The sequence below is a fragment of the Podarcis cretensis genome (genome assembly GCF_951804945.1).
Source record: "Podarcis cretensis genome assembly, chromosome: 13".
Taxonomy (NCBI): Eukaryota; Metazoa; Chordata; class Lepidosauria; order Squamata; family Lacertidae; genus Podarcis; species Podarcis cretensis.
Genome location: NC_137182.1, coordinates 25,203,847 through 25,221,283, shown reverse-complemented (window position 1 = coordinate 25,221,283; position 17,437 = coordinate 25,203,847). Strand labels below are relative to the sequence as shown.

The window sequence follows — 17,437 nt, the reverse complement described above, 5'->3', positions numbered from 1 at the left end:
GGTTAATCTTGTTTGTACACCCAGAAAAACTGAATTCTGCAACCTGAAAAGTGAGGTTAAAATTTACCGCAGTTGTGTTTCTCTTCCCACCCCCACCCCGCCCCGTACTATAATGTTTTGTATTTCTCATGGCTACATGGGGAATGCAGAGCACAGGTGTGTCTATTGAAACCTTGCTTATTCTCCCCTCTGGCTTCTGAGAATCTAACATTTATATCAACACACTTATCTTCACAATCATGAGGTCTCAAAACACGAAAACAACTCCTACGCTTTTTCAAGAGGCTGAATATTAGACACTGATACCAAATATCACAGCACTTGCCAAAACAAACAACAAACAAACAAATATTGGTGCTCCATTGCAAACATCTCACATGGGGTTTTCATTACCTTTTCAGTGACAATGGGAGTGGAGGACAGTGTGAGACTTGTGGGTGATTCCGAATGCTTCTTGTGCTTCTGTTTAGGCCTTTCCTTGTCCTTCCGACTCTATAAAAGGAAGATCAAAAGACAATGTATTCCACCCTTCCAGCAGCAAGTGAGAAAGGAAGCTGTAAGGGGAAGGCATCAAGCGAGGATGACAGTCTAGATTGTATATCTCAGAAGCCATTTCTTTCCCCACCATCCACAGCAACTCTGGCTCATCACCAAAAACATCTGCCTGGAGTAACCGCTCCTCCAGGTGCAGACAACATCTGGCATGCAGATCCATGACAAAAATCCATATCAGGTTCAGATTAAGATTATACATATACACACATGCATATACATCATACAAGGCCCTCCAGCTATTCCCTGGGAATTCCTTCTTCTCCTGGATCAGCTTCATCAGAGGACACCTGAATTTTGCCTCTCCTTAAAAATAAAGATATCACTAAATCCCAAGAAAAGGTTATCCGAGATTTTTCACTGCCCAGAAAAGCTGGCCACTACATCCTGAAAACAGCTAATTAAATGATTTTGAAAAGATTTGCTTAATTTTTGTCATGGCTTATACATTTCTTGGGAGGAGTAAGGAGGTCCTCAAACACCATCCAGTGAATCACTGGGAACCCTGCTTACTAACTGTTATTCACGCTTCTTTTTCCTGCTTCAGGGACTAGAAACTTGATTTCATTTCTTGAAATGAATAAAACAGCATTACAAAATCTGCGCCCAATATCAAAACCCCTCTTTCTGCAGTGTCGTTTTCATTAGTTATAGAACATGCCAGGTCCCCTGGAAGAACCACTTGTCCATATGATTCTGTACAAGGGCAGCTTCTCCCTAACATTTCAGAGGCTTAGTTTGCATTCATGGGGTGCATTGCATAAATCTGCAAGCACCTGCTACCTCGGCGTTCAGGAAGAGGTTGTGGGTTTCCCCCGCTTAATGTGTGTGATATTTAGTTCCAGCCACATCTTTTAGAAGACATCTGAAGGCAGCCCTGTTTAGGGAAGCTTTTAATGTTTGACGGACTATTGTATTTTAATAATATTGTTGGAAGCCGCCCAGAGTTGAAACCCAGCCAGATGGGCAGTGTATAAATAAATTATTATTATTATTATTATTATTATTATTATTATTATTATTAATTATCTCTCTTGTGGCTTAACGGGGATAGCCATGGCTAAAGGACAGCTATTGCATGTCAAAGGTCCAGGTTCCTATAACAGACCTGATTCATTCACAACTTTTATGTAGATTGGGGAAAAGAAAACGTAGCTGAGTGATAGAGCACATCCTTTGCCTGTAAGTTCACGCCCTGGCCTCTCCAGTTAAAAAAAGATCAGGTAGAAGGAGATGATGGGAAAGTCCTGTACCTGAAGCCCTGGACAGATGCTGCCACTCAGATATTACTGAGCTAGATGAGTAAATTGCTTCAGTGGCTGAACTGGGAGAGAAAAAGGAGTTGGAAAAGAATGGAAGGAAGTGGGATAGTTAGGCATGTCTGCCGGAAAAGAGGTAGGATGGCATCTAATCCCACATCAGAAGACTGGGTATTAGTCTGCTTGCTGTGTGCATCCTGCTTTTCTTCTTACCCTGCTAAGTAGTCTTACAAGGCATCTGTTACCCAACCCACATTGTCTCTGCAGGTGTTAGCACCTGTGTCATAAACCTGTGGCGCTTCTGCTGTTCTTTGCCTTGATAAACTAGCATGCTGTGTCTGAACTCCAACACTGTATTAAACCGATTATAACCCACCTTGACTATTTTCTTTAAAAAATGAGGTATAAAATTTGATAAATAAATAAGCAATCAAGCTTTGCACAGGAATTAGGTGTGTCTCCTAATTGCAATTTATGCTAGAAGGACATAAAGCGATTGTTGCTAAATTTAGGTTGCCTTCAGAGTGTCACTGTTTTGCGGGAATGATTCAAATCCATACTGGGAAATGTAGGCCTGTGCAGTTAAAGAGGAATGGGACAGCTGCAAGAGGAATTGGGGGCTGCATAAAATGAGGTTGGGGCCATGGTTTGCCCACCTGTGCTACAAGCAAAACCCACATGTGTTGTGAAGAACACCTTTTCTTTGTAAAGCAAACTTCTAGCTCTTGATCAGGACTTTTTGTATGCTGCAATTCTGGAAGATCACAGAAGAGAAATGCAGGTTGCGTAGTGGGTATAGAAATTCAGTTTCTTGAGAATCTCAAGTTTCATTTTTAAAATGCAGCTGTCTAGGTCTTTATGGATTTTAAGATATACACGGAAATATGTGGGTAATGGCTGAGGAAATATTTGCAACCAGAGATAGCTGAAAAAGATTTGCAAGAGTGGAGACTGGTGCATCAATGACCTCACCCCTCCTGTTCCTAGCAAAAGCAAAAGCAAACCATGAAAATGTCCTCCATCTGCATGATTTATACATGTTGCAAAAGTCAACTTTTCTTGGCACAGAATTTGGATTTCCTGACAGCAGGTCCCCATCCCCCTTCAGAGTGGAGTACATTCAGCCCTGCTTGTGGCTCCAGGGACAGCCTTGACAAAGTGTGTGGCTAACGCCTGGCAAAATCTCTGCAACCAAAAGCCAGGCAGAAGCCTGAGAAGCATTCCAATGGCCAGGCAGCTCTTTCCCCTCTTTGCGCTCATGGTAAGCAGAATAAATTATGCAAATCAATGAATCACCAGTTGGATCACATTTCTCCAGCGCTGAAAGCATCCTCACTGAATTCCAATTTGTTTCCAGGTATAATTCAAAGCACCGGTCTCATAAGAGGAGCCCTGAGGGATGATACCAATTGCCCATGTAGTCCAGCATCTTGTTCTTGCAGCGGCCAACTAGATGCATTTGGGAAACCAGTATTCAGAGACATACTGCCTCTAATAGCGCAGGTAGCCATTATCCTTTATGAACTTGTCTACGCCAGTGGTTCCCAATTAGCTAAATACCCAGGGCCCCTTATTTTTCAAAAGCCAAGCCATGGACCCCCTACTTTTGAAAGTTTTGAAAACTCTATGGTAGTTACCTCTGCATTTATTTATTCATTTTTGAACAAAATGTGGGGTAGCTCCTAACAAGCAAAGGATTTTAGGTATACTGTACTAAAAAAACAGACTAGGTCTGAGCGTTATCTGGTTTTCAACATTGTGATATATCAGCAGCTAAGCACCACAATATTCTGATATATCACAATGTCTGAAATTGCAGATCAGGCGTGGGGATGAGGGAAGTAGCAGTCAAGGAGATTGTGTGGGTCGGGTGCCTGCAGATCAGGCATGGGGATGAGGGAAGGGGCAGCTGTGGAGATCAGATGGTTGGGGGGAGGAGAGGAAGCAGAGTCACCTCCGCTGCATGGTTTGAGTGGGAGGGGATGGGGGTGCATCAAGCCGCAGTCAAGGGGGCAGCCAGCAGAGGCAGCCAGCAGTGGCAGCCAGTGAAGACGCACTGTCTGCTGTGGCTGCGGCTGCTGCTTTCCTACTGAGAAAAGCTGTTCCACCTCAGCACCAGGGGAAGGTAGTATCACGGTAAGGCAGCTCAGAGCAGCCATGTTATCAGCCGAGATCATTGCGGGATATCGGCAGTGCCTTGAAATCAGCTGCCCTGCTCTCCCTCGCACAAGGAGCAATATATTGCAGAATATTGCCAGGTCAAAATCATTGTTGCAGTGTGATTTCAAAACTGATTTGGGCCAATATATTGAAAAATCACACAGCGCTAAAATCTGTGATATTGCCATGCAAAAAAATAACAAAACAAAACAAAAAATAGTTGGGAGCGGGGAGGCAAGCGGGGGAGGCGGTGGACTCCCTGGGTGCGTTCTGTGGATCCCTGGGGTCCCAGGACTCCTAATTGGGAACCACTGATCTACACCATTCAAGTTGGTGGCCATATTTACATCTTGTGGTAGCAAATGCCATAGTTTAACTATGCACTATGTAAAGCAGTACAGTCGTACCTTGGAAGACAAACGGAATATGTTCCTGAAGTCCGTTCGACTTCCAAAATGTTCGGAAACCAAAGCGCGGCTTCTGATTGGCTGCAGGGAGATCCTGCAGCAATTAGAAGCCGCGCAAACCACGTCAGACGTTCAGCTTCCAAAAATAGTTCGCAAACCGGAACATTCACTTCCGGGTTTGTGACATTTGGGAGCCAAAACATTCAAGAACTAAGCTGTTTGAAAACCAAGGTATGACTGTACTTCCTTTTGTCCATTCTGAATCTTCCCTCATTTAGCTTTGGTAGACCCCAGGTTCTAGTATTATGAGAGATGGAGAAAAACCTCTCCCTCTCTACTATCTCCACACCTTACATACTTTTATACACCTCTATTATATCCTCACTTACTTGCCTTTTTTCTTAACTAAAAAGTCCCAGATGTTGTGGCCATTTCTCATAAGGGAGTTGTTCCAGTCCTATGATGATTTAGGTTGCCACTTTCTGAACCTTTTCCAGGTCTACAATATCCTTCTGGAGGTGAAGCAATCCGAACTGAATACAATATTTGCAGTGCAGTCACACCACAGATTTGTATAATGGCATTCTGATATTAGCAGTTTTATTTTCAGTCCCCTTCATAATGATCTCCAACACAGATTTCACCTTTTTCACCATTATCCCCTAGGAAATTGGTCCCTTCTAGGGGATCAAATGCCTCTTCCTCAGAGTGATTCCTTCCTTCCCAGAGAGCCTCACTCCTATTTTGTGTTCATCGCAAACAGCAGTGTTTCCATTCTGCTACAATTCAGTTTCCACGGAAACCTATGTGATTTGTCTCATTATTCGATATGGCTGTAATCAATTTAAATGGAACAGAAAAGTAAAAAACTATGCAGAAAATAATGTTGATTACTTATATAACATTTACAGACCTAAAATACAATCATAGTGAATACCACTCATATTCACTTGTGTTATTTCCATTCCTGACCTCCGACGAACATGCACACTGTGGCAAATTTTTGCTCCCATTTCCATATCTGAGGGAATTATCCAACATCCATTCCCGGCTACCACTGCCATGTTCCCAAAGGCTTCATACAACAACCCACTGCCTCTCTCAACTTCTACATTTCATCTACCTTACCCTTGAGGAACAAATGTTTTCCCCAAGGACCAAGAGCATATTGCACGGAGAAAGCATTCATGACTTCTACCCAGTAAGATTCAGCACAATACTCTGCATACCCCACACACCTCAGCTGGCTTTCTACCTGCCTGCTCTATATTTATTGAATTAATTTACTTTGAGCTTGTTAGGTAAAAAAGCGGGGGGTTAGTCTGCCCTGGCCTCTTCACCCGATTCCAAATTCATTTGTCCCTGGAGTGCCCCTCTTGTTTATATGCAGCCCCTACGTCACCAGTATGCCTTAGATTGAATGCACTGTTTTACTTATTATTTAAAGTCCAATCAGAAAGTGGTATATAAAAGTGTTAAATAATAGATAACTAAATACACATGGGACGCGGGTGGTGCTGTGGTCTAAACCACTGAGTCTAGGGCTTGCCGATGGGAAGGTCGGCAGTTCGGGGTGAGCTCCTGTTGCTCAGTCCCAGCTCTTGCCAACCTAGCAGTTCAAAAGCACTTCAAAGTGCAGGTAGATAAATAGGTAAATCTGGCAGGAAGGTAAACGGAGTTTCCATGCGCTGCTCTGGTTCGCCAGAAGCAGCTTAGTCATGCTGGCCACATGACCCGGAAAAACTGTCTGCGGACAAACATTGGCTCCCTCGGCCAGTAAAGCGAGATGAGCGCCGCAACCCCAGAGTCGTTCGCCACTGGACTTACCGTAACTGCCAGGGGTCCTTTACCTTTACATACACATTCACTTTATGTAAGTCACAGCACTATACTCTTTTGGGCACAGAAATTTTCTTAAAATTTAGTGATTTCCTTAAAATGGAAGCTTTGGGGTACAATCTTATCTACATTTACCTAGGAATAAGTCTAACTGAATTCAGCAGGATTTGCTTCTTAAAAGACATACACGGGATTCCACTGTCAGTTCCTTTTCTATAAGCAGGTACAGGAATAGCAGCTTCATGTGAACAAAGAAACACCAGATCAACTCCTCAAACCAAGAAATTTTGCATAAAAGAACAGAGAAAAATATTACTTTTAAAAAAATCAATCTGTGAAAAAATTAAAACGAGCAAACTTTAGATTAGAAGTTTATAAGAGAGATTAACAAATCTGGTTTCGAGTATTTCCAGCTGACATATATGCAGCCTAATGCTATTATGCATGTTAGCTCAGAAAAAAAGTCTCACCGAGTTCAATAGAGCTTCCATTAAAGTGTGTACAGTTTTGCAGCCTTAAATCAATTTTGCAATAGTAATATAAATAAATAAGTTAAGGCTTACTTGGCTTATTTGCAATTTGTGTGTTGATTTCCACTTTTATAAATTGTGCCTTTTTTTAAAAAAAAAGTCTCAGTTTTCACTTTAGCTTTTACTTTGTTTGCCTTTTTAAAAAATCTTAAGATATCCACTACCCCCAAAAAGACGACACAGCATTCTGGGTTTCGAGTCATCTGAACAGATCCAGTTCAGAAGATTCACTTTACTGCATATTGGTTGCCATAAGAAGAAATGTAACACCTGGAGGGTTGACCTTTCACAGACTAAAAAAAATGGTGGTGGATATTTCTGAAGAACACAATAACTGTTGTGTGTAAATATAGATCTTTCAGGCTGATGTGACATCATAGTGGGGATATGGGTTGTTGTTTTTTTAAAAGCTTCTTTTGCAAAACTGTGCATAAATCTGCATTTCTCGTCGCTTGCCCCACACTTCTCTTACTGTCCCACATACTACCTCTGGGGCAATTTTGCAATTCTGTACAAAATACCCAAAGAGCATGCAAAACGAGCATTTAATAATAATAGTAAATAATAATAGAAGCCAGTTGAGAAACCCTGAGGTTCATTATCTTCCTTGTTGGCACACAAAAGCAGTCCTGCACACTGACCCTGGGATGTCAATGGCCGTGTCTTGACTCTTAACTCAAAATGCACTCAGTCATTCTCTTATGCCAACTGATTCCCCCACACTTTCTCCCCTCTGACTCTTAATACCCACCCCCCTTTTCCTCAGATCTCCCTCTTCCCCAGCCCAGCCCCGCCACACGCACACTGACACACAACTTTTAAATGCCTGCCCACTTTTGCTAATGTCTGCTTTGCCGTCCAGAGTGTTAGAAACCCCACTGTCACTGGCGAGGGGATTAAAGTCGGACTGGGGGGGGGGTGCTGACCTTATGATAGATCCCCTGGAAATAAAAGGCCACCCCTACCTTCCCGACTCTCCAGACTCCTTTCCTCTGGGAATGCCTGGGTTTGTCAATCGCCTTGGGGTTGCCAAGTTCATTTCATTGCCCAAAGTTCACCAACAGGAAGAAAGTCTCTCTTTCCAAGCCTGCGTTGGGAGTTTCGAGCAGCTGGAGGTGGGGGGCGGGGGTGGCATTTCGGCAGGCACAGGAAAAGCCCGATAGTTAATGAGGAGGAGCGGGGAAGAGTGGAAAAGGGGGGGGGGTTAAAAAAAGAAAAGAAAGGGAGAAGGAGGAGGAAAGGAATGGGGAGGGGGGAAACTCTCGCCTTGCAAGCAAGGGAAGGCGGTGCCCACGTTGCACATACTAACTTGTAGATCTCCAACGTCAGGGCGAGTGAAATAGGATCCCTTCAGATGCCAGAAAGGGCCTTGCCCACAAGATCCTCCCTAGATTTCACCCCTCACCGCCCACCCCCGGCCTGGGCACTGCAGTGAGAGCAAAACGGGGGGGGGGGGGAGCGATAAAGTCTTGTCTGCCCCGCCTGGCAGGAGACGTTCCTTATTCTGAGCAATGAAGCACACGGGTCAAGGGTAAAGCTCTGCCTTCTCTTCTTACCGAGCCTCAGCCTCGGAATGTGAGCGAATCATAAGAGACGAGAGCACCTCTGAGCATGTGCATGGTTTCAGCCGGGATTCGGCGTTAGAACGTTGCCCTGGAATGCCCGCAGGAATGAGATGAATGATAGTGTCTCTGGGCATGTGCAATATATATCCCTCCCCTCCTTCAGTCACACATGCTGCCTGTGTTTACAATCGGTTTGCAGACCAAGGACAGAAAACTTGCGCCGCACGTTTAAGGAAACTTTCCCCCCTTTAGACATACAAAATAGGCTAGACCAGATACTGCTCCTGAGCAGGTGGAAAGTGTCTTTCCCTTAGCACAATTAATACTTGCACCCACCTCCCATGCTTCTGGAAACAGAGTGGAAGGTTTCCGGGCCAGACAAAGAGGCGAGCTCAGCCTGAAACGTGGAGTAGTTCTGAAGAAGCGTGTCTCTAACCATGTAAAGAACAAGGTAGCATTGAAGGAACACAACTCGGCTTCCAATTTGGAGGGCACTTCCTTTGCAAATTAAGCAACTGGCAGCAAGGATGCACTTCAGTTCAAAGTACCGAATGTTGCTGATATTCACTGTGTTTTTATCCTTACTGATATTTTGGTAGCTTGGGTTTTGCTGTATTTAAGGCTAAAAAGTTCAGTATTTTATTCTGGTTGCACTCAGCCTTGGGATCGTTTTTCGATAAAGGGCACTTTAGAAATACTGTATTTGGAATGGATGCATTTTGCCTCAGGCTAATCTCTTTCACAGGGTTTATCCGCAAGCACATCTTAATAACACTTCTGGCATTATAATGCTTCACGTGAAAAGGTTGGGGGGGAGTTAAAGAATGCAAGGGTGTGATCTTTGCTTAGTTTTTGCTTAGGTAGGGAATGTGTGTTTGGCAGTAATATTTCAGATTGCTCATATGGTCATTAAATGCTCCTCCATGCAAAGAAACCCACAAAAGCTTCCTGCACATACTCTCATTTGGAAAGACCAAAGTAGGGAAAAGGTCAGGCTCAATCTCTTTTCCCTGACATAATGTTCTATGTGAAGTGTGTGTGTGTGTGTGTGTGTGAAGTGTATATATGTGTGTGTGCAATTGCTTGAGTCCTCAGCTACTGTTGTACTGCTCACACTCTGGTTTAACTGAAGTTTACCAGCTCTGTCAAACTAGGGTGGGGTATAAAAATATCTTCCTGGGGTGTGTGCTCAGCAGACAAGGAGGAAAACCACATTACTGAAACTTTTAACTTTTAACTATTTTAGTTTAGTCTGATGCTGCAGGACTGATATAGGAGAAAAACTAAAGCGAAGAGAGAAACAGAACTACTTTTACCAACCTTTTTCAAAAAATGGGCCTATTTCTGTTGGTTCTTTCAGGTTACAGACAAAACTCTTTGTTCTTACAGCTTTTCCAGATTAAAGCACTCACTTGAAAGCTCCCATATTTTCACACTGATAGAAGCTGGTCCAGCTAATTATAATATTGCCAGGTACTGCCAAATGGCACAAAGGCATTGGAGAGGCAAATTTTAAATATGTACATGATTTGCTCAGCCAAGTGAGATACTGATTTAGTTTCCCCCAATTTTAGCATTTTCCGTTCATTTGCGTGTTTGTACTGTAACAGCTCCCATGAATGTTGAGATACAGAATAAAATTGGGCATATAAATTCAGGGCAGATTTCTATGTTTCAAAATGGGCTTGTTCTTTCCACATGTAAAACACGTTCACTGGAAAAAGCAAAAACAAATACTTGCAGGAGAAGCCTATGTGATGAAGATACCAACAAATTTGAAACTACACGACTTTGAAACAAGGCTGCGGAGGCCTGCTAATTAGCTGAACTATTCTAAACCACAGAGCCTAGGGCTTACCGATCAGAAGGTCGGCGGTTCAAATCCCCGTGACGGGGTGAGCTCCCGTTGCTCGGTCCCTGCTCCTGCCAACCTAGCAGTTCGAAAGCATATCAAAGTGCAAGTAAATAAATAGGTACCGCTCCAGCGGGAAGGTAAATGGCGTTTCCGTGCGCTGCTCTGGTTCGCCAGAAGCGGCTTAGTCATGCTGGCCACATGACCCGGAAGCTGTACGCCAGCTCCCTCAGCCAATAAAGCGAGATGAGCGCTGCAACCCCAGAGTCATCCGCGACTGGACCTAACGGTCAGGGGTCCCTTTACCTTTATCCGAACTTGGGAGGAACAGAGAGCCCATCGCCATATCTGAAGTCTTGCATCCCTGCATCATCCAGGATGGAAGTTGGGGGGAATTCTCCCCCCAATGACCGGTCCTAATCTCCCCTTCTCTGGCAGACAGAAATAAATCTACACACTATCCTTCCCTTTTCCCAGCCATGTATGTCAGTTAATTATATTGGACACAAAGCAACAGGCTTCACTTCCATGCTTCCTAGAAACGTTTGGCTGTTGGAAAGAGAGTACAGGACTAGACGGACCAGGATCTGATCCCAGGAAGGTGATTTCTATGTTCTTGTGAGCATGAGGAACCTACAGCCCTCCAGAGCGTTACCTGACTCCCAACTTCCATCAGCCCCTCTCAGCATGGCTGATGAGTCAGGGATGAAAAGGGATGTAGACCAGAATCATTTACAGGGCCACCAGTTAACCCATTCCAACTATATAAACACCCATCTCTACAGCAGGGAAGGGAAACCTTTGAGCCCATGCCCTGATGTTCCTGGACTGGAACTCCCATCATCCCCTGGCATTGACCATGCTGGCTAGGGCTGATGGGTGTAGAGTCCAACAACACCTGGAGGGCCAAAACTTTCCCCACAACAACCTTTCCCCAACCTGGCACCCTCCAGATGTTTCGGACTTCAACTCCCAACACTTAGAAGTTGTAGCCCACTGGCTGGAGTTGATGGAAATTATAGTCCAAAACATCTGGAGCGCCCTGGGATGGCAAAGGCTTGTCTTTAAGCATGAGTCTGCATAAGCAACCAGCAGGCTAATTTGCGTAAGGTTCTCAAACTCTGCAATTCTATAATTCTAAACAAAAGCAGGGGTGGAGATGGTGGAATTTTCAAGTTGTGTGACAGCTGAAGTGACAAGGAGAAGCTATGCCCTACATGCAGATTGGTGATTATTGGGGTGGGGGCACCTTTTGTTATGCAAAGCAACCAGCAGGACTGAGTTTGAGGCAGAAAAAACAGCACAAACTCTTTCTCCTATTTTCCCACTGAAAATCCTCTCCAACCCTGCTGCTTTTAGATAAGTATGGTGGTAGATGGCACCAGAACCTGTCCGCACAATGTGCTCCAATGTGTCCACAATTGGATTTACTTCCCTTTTCCAGATTTTCCCTGGATTGGGGGAAAACCAGTTTACTGTTGAAAAACTGCAGACTGCCCACTGGATACAGAGAATGCCATGTGAACAATGCCTTGGGGAAAAATTCAGCTTGGAATCTTTATCAAACTCCTGTGTGGATGGAGCCTAAGATAATGGAAGGCAGGCAAAGTTATTATCAATATTTGTTCAATTAGCAGTGAATAGACTTGCTTGAAGGCAAGATGCTGATGACCTGTTCATGGTTAAGCTCTCCTCTTCCCTCCTCCAACAGTCTGCAGCTGCTTCAGCTGGACTGGGGAAGCTGTCCCTCTCTAACCAAGTCTGTTTCTAGGTTTCATGCACACTAGCTTTGGCTCCTGGGAGAGTACACATAATTTGTGGCTATAATTTATCCTCTAGGAAAAAGGATTTTCCAGGCCTTTGTGGGGGACGTAGGGAAGGATATGTGGTTGGCTACTTCCCCAATTTCTTTTATTTTATTCTGTAGGCCTGCAGTTTGCCTAGCTTCATTATAGATCCCAGGATAGGCACCTTTACTGCACCTTGCCAACAGTTTCCTTGATCATCTGTTTATTGGAGCATGATTGCCAGTACTATATAGATTAACAGAAAGAAATGATCTTGCTTCTCCCTCCCCCTTCTTCTTTTCCGAGTCTGTGCAAATATAGAACCTTTCTCTTCCATAGCCTGCCTGGTGTCAGCTGCTCTCCAAATCACCTGCCAGTCATCCTGGTTTCCTCTCCCCCCTGCCTTTTTGGCTCATACTCTGTTCCATTACCACCATTTACCTTGTGCTGATCTCTCTCCTGCCTCTCTTTCTCTTTTCCTGTTTCCACCATTTTCCTTGGCAGCAGCTGCCTTTGGGAGTGCATCGAAGCCAACCTACCTTTAAGCTGCCTTAAAGGCCTAGTACATATACAGTGATACCTCTGGTTACAAACTTAATTCGTTCCAGAGGTCCGTTCTTAACCTGGAACCATTCTTAAACTGAGGTACCACTTTAGCTAATGGGGCCTCCTGCTGCTGCCGCACCGCCACCATAGGATTTCTGTTCTCATCCTGAGGTAAAGTTCTTAACCTGAGGTACTACTTCTGGGTTAGCGGAGTCTGTAACCCGAAGTGTTTGTAACCCGAGGTGTTTGTAACCCGAGGTACCACTATAATAGGAAATTGGACAGAATGACTGTGACTGACTGACAGCCAGTATAGTTGCAACTGATCAAGGCAGCAGGGCTAAAAACAAACCAGTGCCTCTCAGTTTTGCATAACTAATAACTTTGTGGAACTCTGAGCTTTTGGTCACATAAAACATGACTTGACAAGGGTGAGCTTTACCCCCCTCCCCCCAAAAAAAAATCCAGTTGCAAATGGCACTGAAACAGATTCTGCTACCGTCCAGGCAAGTGTTAATTTCTCCAAAGTGAGATGCTAGGGTTCAAGTTGGGCTAATAAACCGTATCCTCTTACTTGGAAATCCTTTGCTTCAATCCCAGATTAGAGAGTTGGGGTGCGAGGGGGTGGGGAGAAGAGATGCTGTTATTAAGGCACTCTGCATACGCTCTTCACTAATATTACAAGTTCTTGTGTTTTTCTTCTGGCACTGAAAACAGGTTTCAAGTTTGTTCTAGCTGTATGATCTGACCACATCGTATTTGCTAGAGAGGATAAGATATGTGTAGGGCACTATACAATAGTATAGGTGAATTGTACAGCATGTTTCTTTCTACACACTGTTGCTGTATAGAAGGAGTAGCAAAAACTCATTAAAGTATGGAGAACAGCTGGAAAATGGTTTATCTGCAGCAGTGGATACAAGAGCAGAAGCCTTAAGTATTCCCTTTGCAAGCCTGAAAAACTTTATCTAGAGATGAAAATTAAACCCTGATTACAGACCTCTCAGATAAGGTTAGGGCAATTTTTGCAGGATGCCCTCTTTTTTTCTTTTCACCCGCCATTTACGGTGCAAGCCAAAGAATATTTATTCAGAAATAAGTCCAAATAATGTTTACTGAGAAATAGGTCCCACTGGACTTCTATGGAGTTTACTCCCCACCCAGTTAAGTGTGTTCAGGATTTCAATGTCCGTCTTCTAATAGTTAAATCCTTTACAGATTTCAAATAGGCAGAGGAAGAGAATTGTGACATAGGGTTTTTCATACTAGCAATTTTCTCTGGTATTGGAAGCTCGTTTGTTCATCCCAAACTGTGGCATTCCCATGGCGCCCCATGTGCTGGAAAGACTTCCACCACAATTGCTGCAAAATAATTTTAGGGGCGATCTTACAGTTGCACGACTGCCTCACCTGGGATAATAAAGGAATGTTTGCTGGTGCTGTTGATGACCTCTCCCCTCCACCACTATTTTGTTCTGAAAGAGTGAAACTGACAACACTCCCCACTATTCACCACAGTAGACAAACTGACCCATGACACTGGCATCCATTTCATCAGGATTCTCCAGTCTTGCACGTGGCGGGAGTGGGGGGGGGGGGGAAGCCTTATCATTTTCACCATGTGTACATCAGCAGTGGCATGCAGTGATTAACAAGTGCTGGTGAAATTGACAGTGCTTCTCCCTATCTCTGCACAGTGATTAGAGAAGCCTGGGTAAAACCAATAAAACTTGACACTTTCCCTGGGGGTTTTGAAGGCTAGAGAAGGGAGGGTATCTTCTTAATTTCATCTATGTCCAGAAAAACAAGGAAGAGTCTTGTGGCACCTGAAAAGATTCTGGGCTGTTTTGGCTGCAAAAGAGCAACACAGTTATTATCCTGCTGTAAATCTATGTCTGGATACTAGTTTGTGATGCTGGAGCACCAAGGGAGAAGCTCCATGTTGAAAACAGCTTGCTGCGTCATCTTTTTATGTTGTCCTGCCCTCAAGATATTTCTCTCTCACACTCTCTGGGGTGCTTTTAGTAGTGTTACACCAAACCCTTACAACAGGCATAGGCAAACTCCGGCCCTCCAGATGTTTGGGACTACAATTCCCATCATCCCTAGCTAACAGAACCAGTGGTCAGGGATGATTGGAATTGTAGTCCCAAATATCTGGAGGGCCAGAGTTCACCTATGCCTGCCCTACAACCTTAGACCTACAATCTTCAACTGGTTGGGGCCCACTCACTGGGTTGCGGCTTAACCTAAGGTGGGTCACAACAGAAGCACAACCACCACACAAATATATGCTAAAAACAATAATTAAGAAATGGGGCCCCAATCGCATCTGTGGGCTAGTGGTGGGTCCTTTGTCTGAAAAGCCTTAGACTGTGGAGAATATAGTGCTACTTTATTCCTTGTAGGTGTTGGGCTGTTTTTGCCTGCAGAATTCAGCCAGCCCCTCAGCCTCATCTTTAAGAAAGGGGTCTCTGACCTTTTGGGGCCCATGGGCACATTTGTGAGAAGCTTCTTACCAGCCTAATTTCAGAATGAAGACTGGTGTGAGAGAGAGGACCCTGTGGGCACCAGGGAAGGCTTCTGCTTTTGCATGCTTCTCATTTATCTGATATATATAGGGTTCCTTCTTTCCTCATCTCGCACCTTCTTACAGCACTGCAGAATCCCAACCCTCCTCTTTTTGCTCCATTCCCAGCTCAGGCTTTGAGGTGTTGCAGATCCACACAGGGGGACTGGATAGATGTGTGGCCCTTACTTCTTAACTGTCACCATTATGCAATCAGAGTCGCAGGGAGGCTGCTTCACTGTTTGAGTGCAAGTGTTAATATAGGCAAATACAGCTGTGTTTTTTGAAACAAGGGAAGCAAAAGAGAGAGAGGCCTAGTGCCGGTGGAGATGGAGAGAGCTAACTGTCCTTCCAAAGGACTGCTTTCCTCTTTGCAAAGGAAATGGATAGTGTGCAATTGCCATTGAACATTACTTGTGTTATTGGGGGGGGGGTAGTGGTTTTTTGGTAAGTGTGTTGTTATTGTCATCTGGAAGTAACTTCAGCAAGAACTTTAAATTGTCCAGATGCTGAATTCTGGGACCAGTAATAATTTTGGAACACAAGAACAAAGAATTGTAGAATACACAGGCCCTGGATATGCCTTTGTGTTTGATCTGATCTGCTTATAATTAGAAAGGCTGAAGGTTAAAAGACATATTATAGACATATTAATATCTTTTTGCTGTTCACTCCCACCCCAAGTTGCACAGCGAGTAACATTTTATTTTCTTCTTTTCTTACCTTCTTTGGTTTCTCGTGGTGGGAAACATGCTTCTCTTGAGTAGGTGACACCGACCGGCTCCTTCTTCCCGCAATGAAAGAGCCACCTCCGGAATGGCGCGATGTCTTCTGGAGGCAAATGGGAAGTTGGGGTAGGCGATGGATGAGGATGGAGGGATGGAAAAGGAGCAGAAAAGAAAAGAAAATAAGAGCAAATAGGAAGAATGGTCCCCCTTGCTGGATCTTGGCTTGATGGTTTAGAATAACCTCTTTCATCTCAGATGTCTCCACTGACATTATTTTTGCACAGCAGGTTGCAAGACCCAGGTTCCTCAAAGGCATCAGAGCTCATTTTCAGCCAGTTGGGGCTATGAACTCATTTTAGGGCACTTCCAGACAGACTGTTTAGTGAACATTGGTCCTGATATGTTTGTAGGGAGATTAGACAGCATTGGCTATTTTATGAACCTGCCTTCTGATTTGTTTGTAGGGTGGCTGAACGATGCTGCCTCAAAGCAAGTGTTACCCCACACTTTCCACTGCATTTTCCCTGTCACTTTCCTTACTGCAAAAAGTCTTATCCTGTGAGGAAGCAGGTTTATTGCAAAAGAGCTCCAAATCAGCTAATTAGAGGTACCAGTCAGCTACTCTGAAGATCAGGGAAGTGGTCCTCCAGGTGAGGGTGCTTAACCCTTCCCCTTCCATGTTCTTTCTTTCCCCAAGGGAAACAGCACACACCGAGGGCCCCTCCAGAGTGTGTTTTATTGTGGGTGTATTCTGCAACACGTTTGTGACATAATGATAGTGCATTAGTAGTGGATTAATTATGCTTTATTAGTTGTTTTGCTATGCTTCCCCAAAGCTACCACATTTACCGCAATCTGGAGGAGTTCTTCCACAACCAAAGACGGACAAAAAAAACCCAAAACGTTTGTGGTCATGGTTATAGGATTCTAGCAGGAAGTTACAGGAAAGGTGTCGATTGGAAATGAAGCAGTATGGCTGCCTCAAAACTTCTGCAGGCACAAGCAGTATTGAAAGCGGGATCTCATATAACCGCCATGACAGCATCTCGAGCACAAATCATCAGGAATGTGTAATAAAAAGGACGCCTGGAGGGGCCCTGAAACGGCTGTTAGCTCCTAATGCTGCTCTTCTTTTTTCCCCATCTGATGAGGTGAATAGGAGCACAATTTATATTGGGGGTGGGGAGGAATGGGATGGAAGAGTTAAGAACACTCTCTCCAAGAGTGCGTTCCCCTATCCTGAACTTCAAAGCAATTGCCTGGGGCTGCTAATTACTACCAAATTAAAATGAGAAGTTCTAATTACATCACGTCTAGTTTGGCCCTCAGTTCCCTGGTCTAAACTTATGGATCAGAGGCAGATCTACTAAGAAGGAAAATAAGGTGGCAGATTTTGAGTAGCAGAGTGAGACAGATATGACCCCTGATATGTGGTCCACTGGCAATTCTCCTGGATAAGCTTAATTGAAACTGATGGGAGCTACACACACACACCCAGCTTCTGTATACTGTATATTTCAACCAGATGAGTGCTAGAGAACTTCCCGGCATATTTAGTGGGAGGTGTGGGTGCCATTTGGATTTTCTGCCTAAGCTTCCAAACAGTGTTAAAGCCAGCATCCATAGAAAACAGTCCAAGGTGC

General features: G+C 44.2%; 1 protein-coding gene across 6 annotated transcripts in view; it reads right to left on the bottom strand.

The window, feature by feature from the left end:
- MLLT6 (MLLT6, PHD finger containing) overlaps positions 1-17,437 on the bottom strand; it is an 89,381-nt gene that overhangs the window by 37,685 nt on the left and 34,259 nt on the right. For 4 of the 6 annotated variants that reach the window (XM_079949346.1, XM_079949344.1, XM_079949347.1 and 1 more), the window contains exons 7-8: positions 15,790-15,897; positions 394-492 (exon numbers count right to left, since the gene is read on the bottom strand). In XM_079949346.1, the coding sequence (XP_079805472.1) occupies positions 394-492; positions 15,790-15,897 (207 nt within the window). The remainder of the gene's footprint in view (positions 1-393; positions 493-15,789; positions 15,898-17,437) is intronic. The other 2 variants (XM_079949348.1, XM_079949345.1) reach the window with 1 other exon arrangement.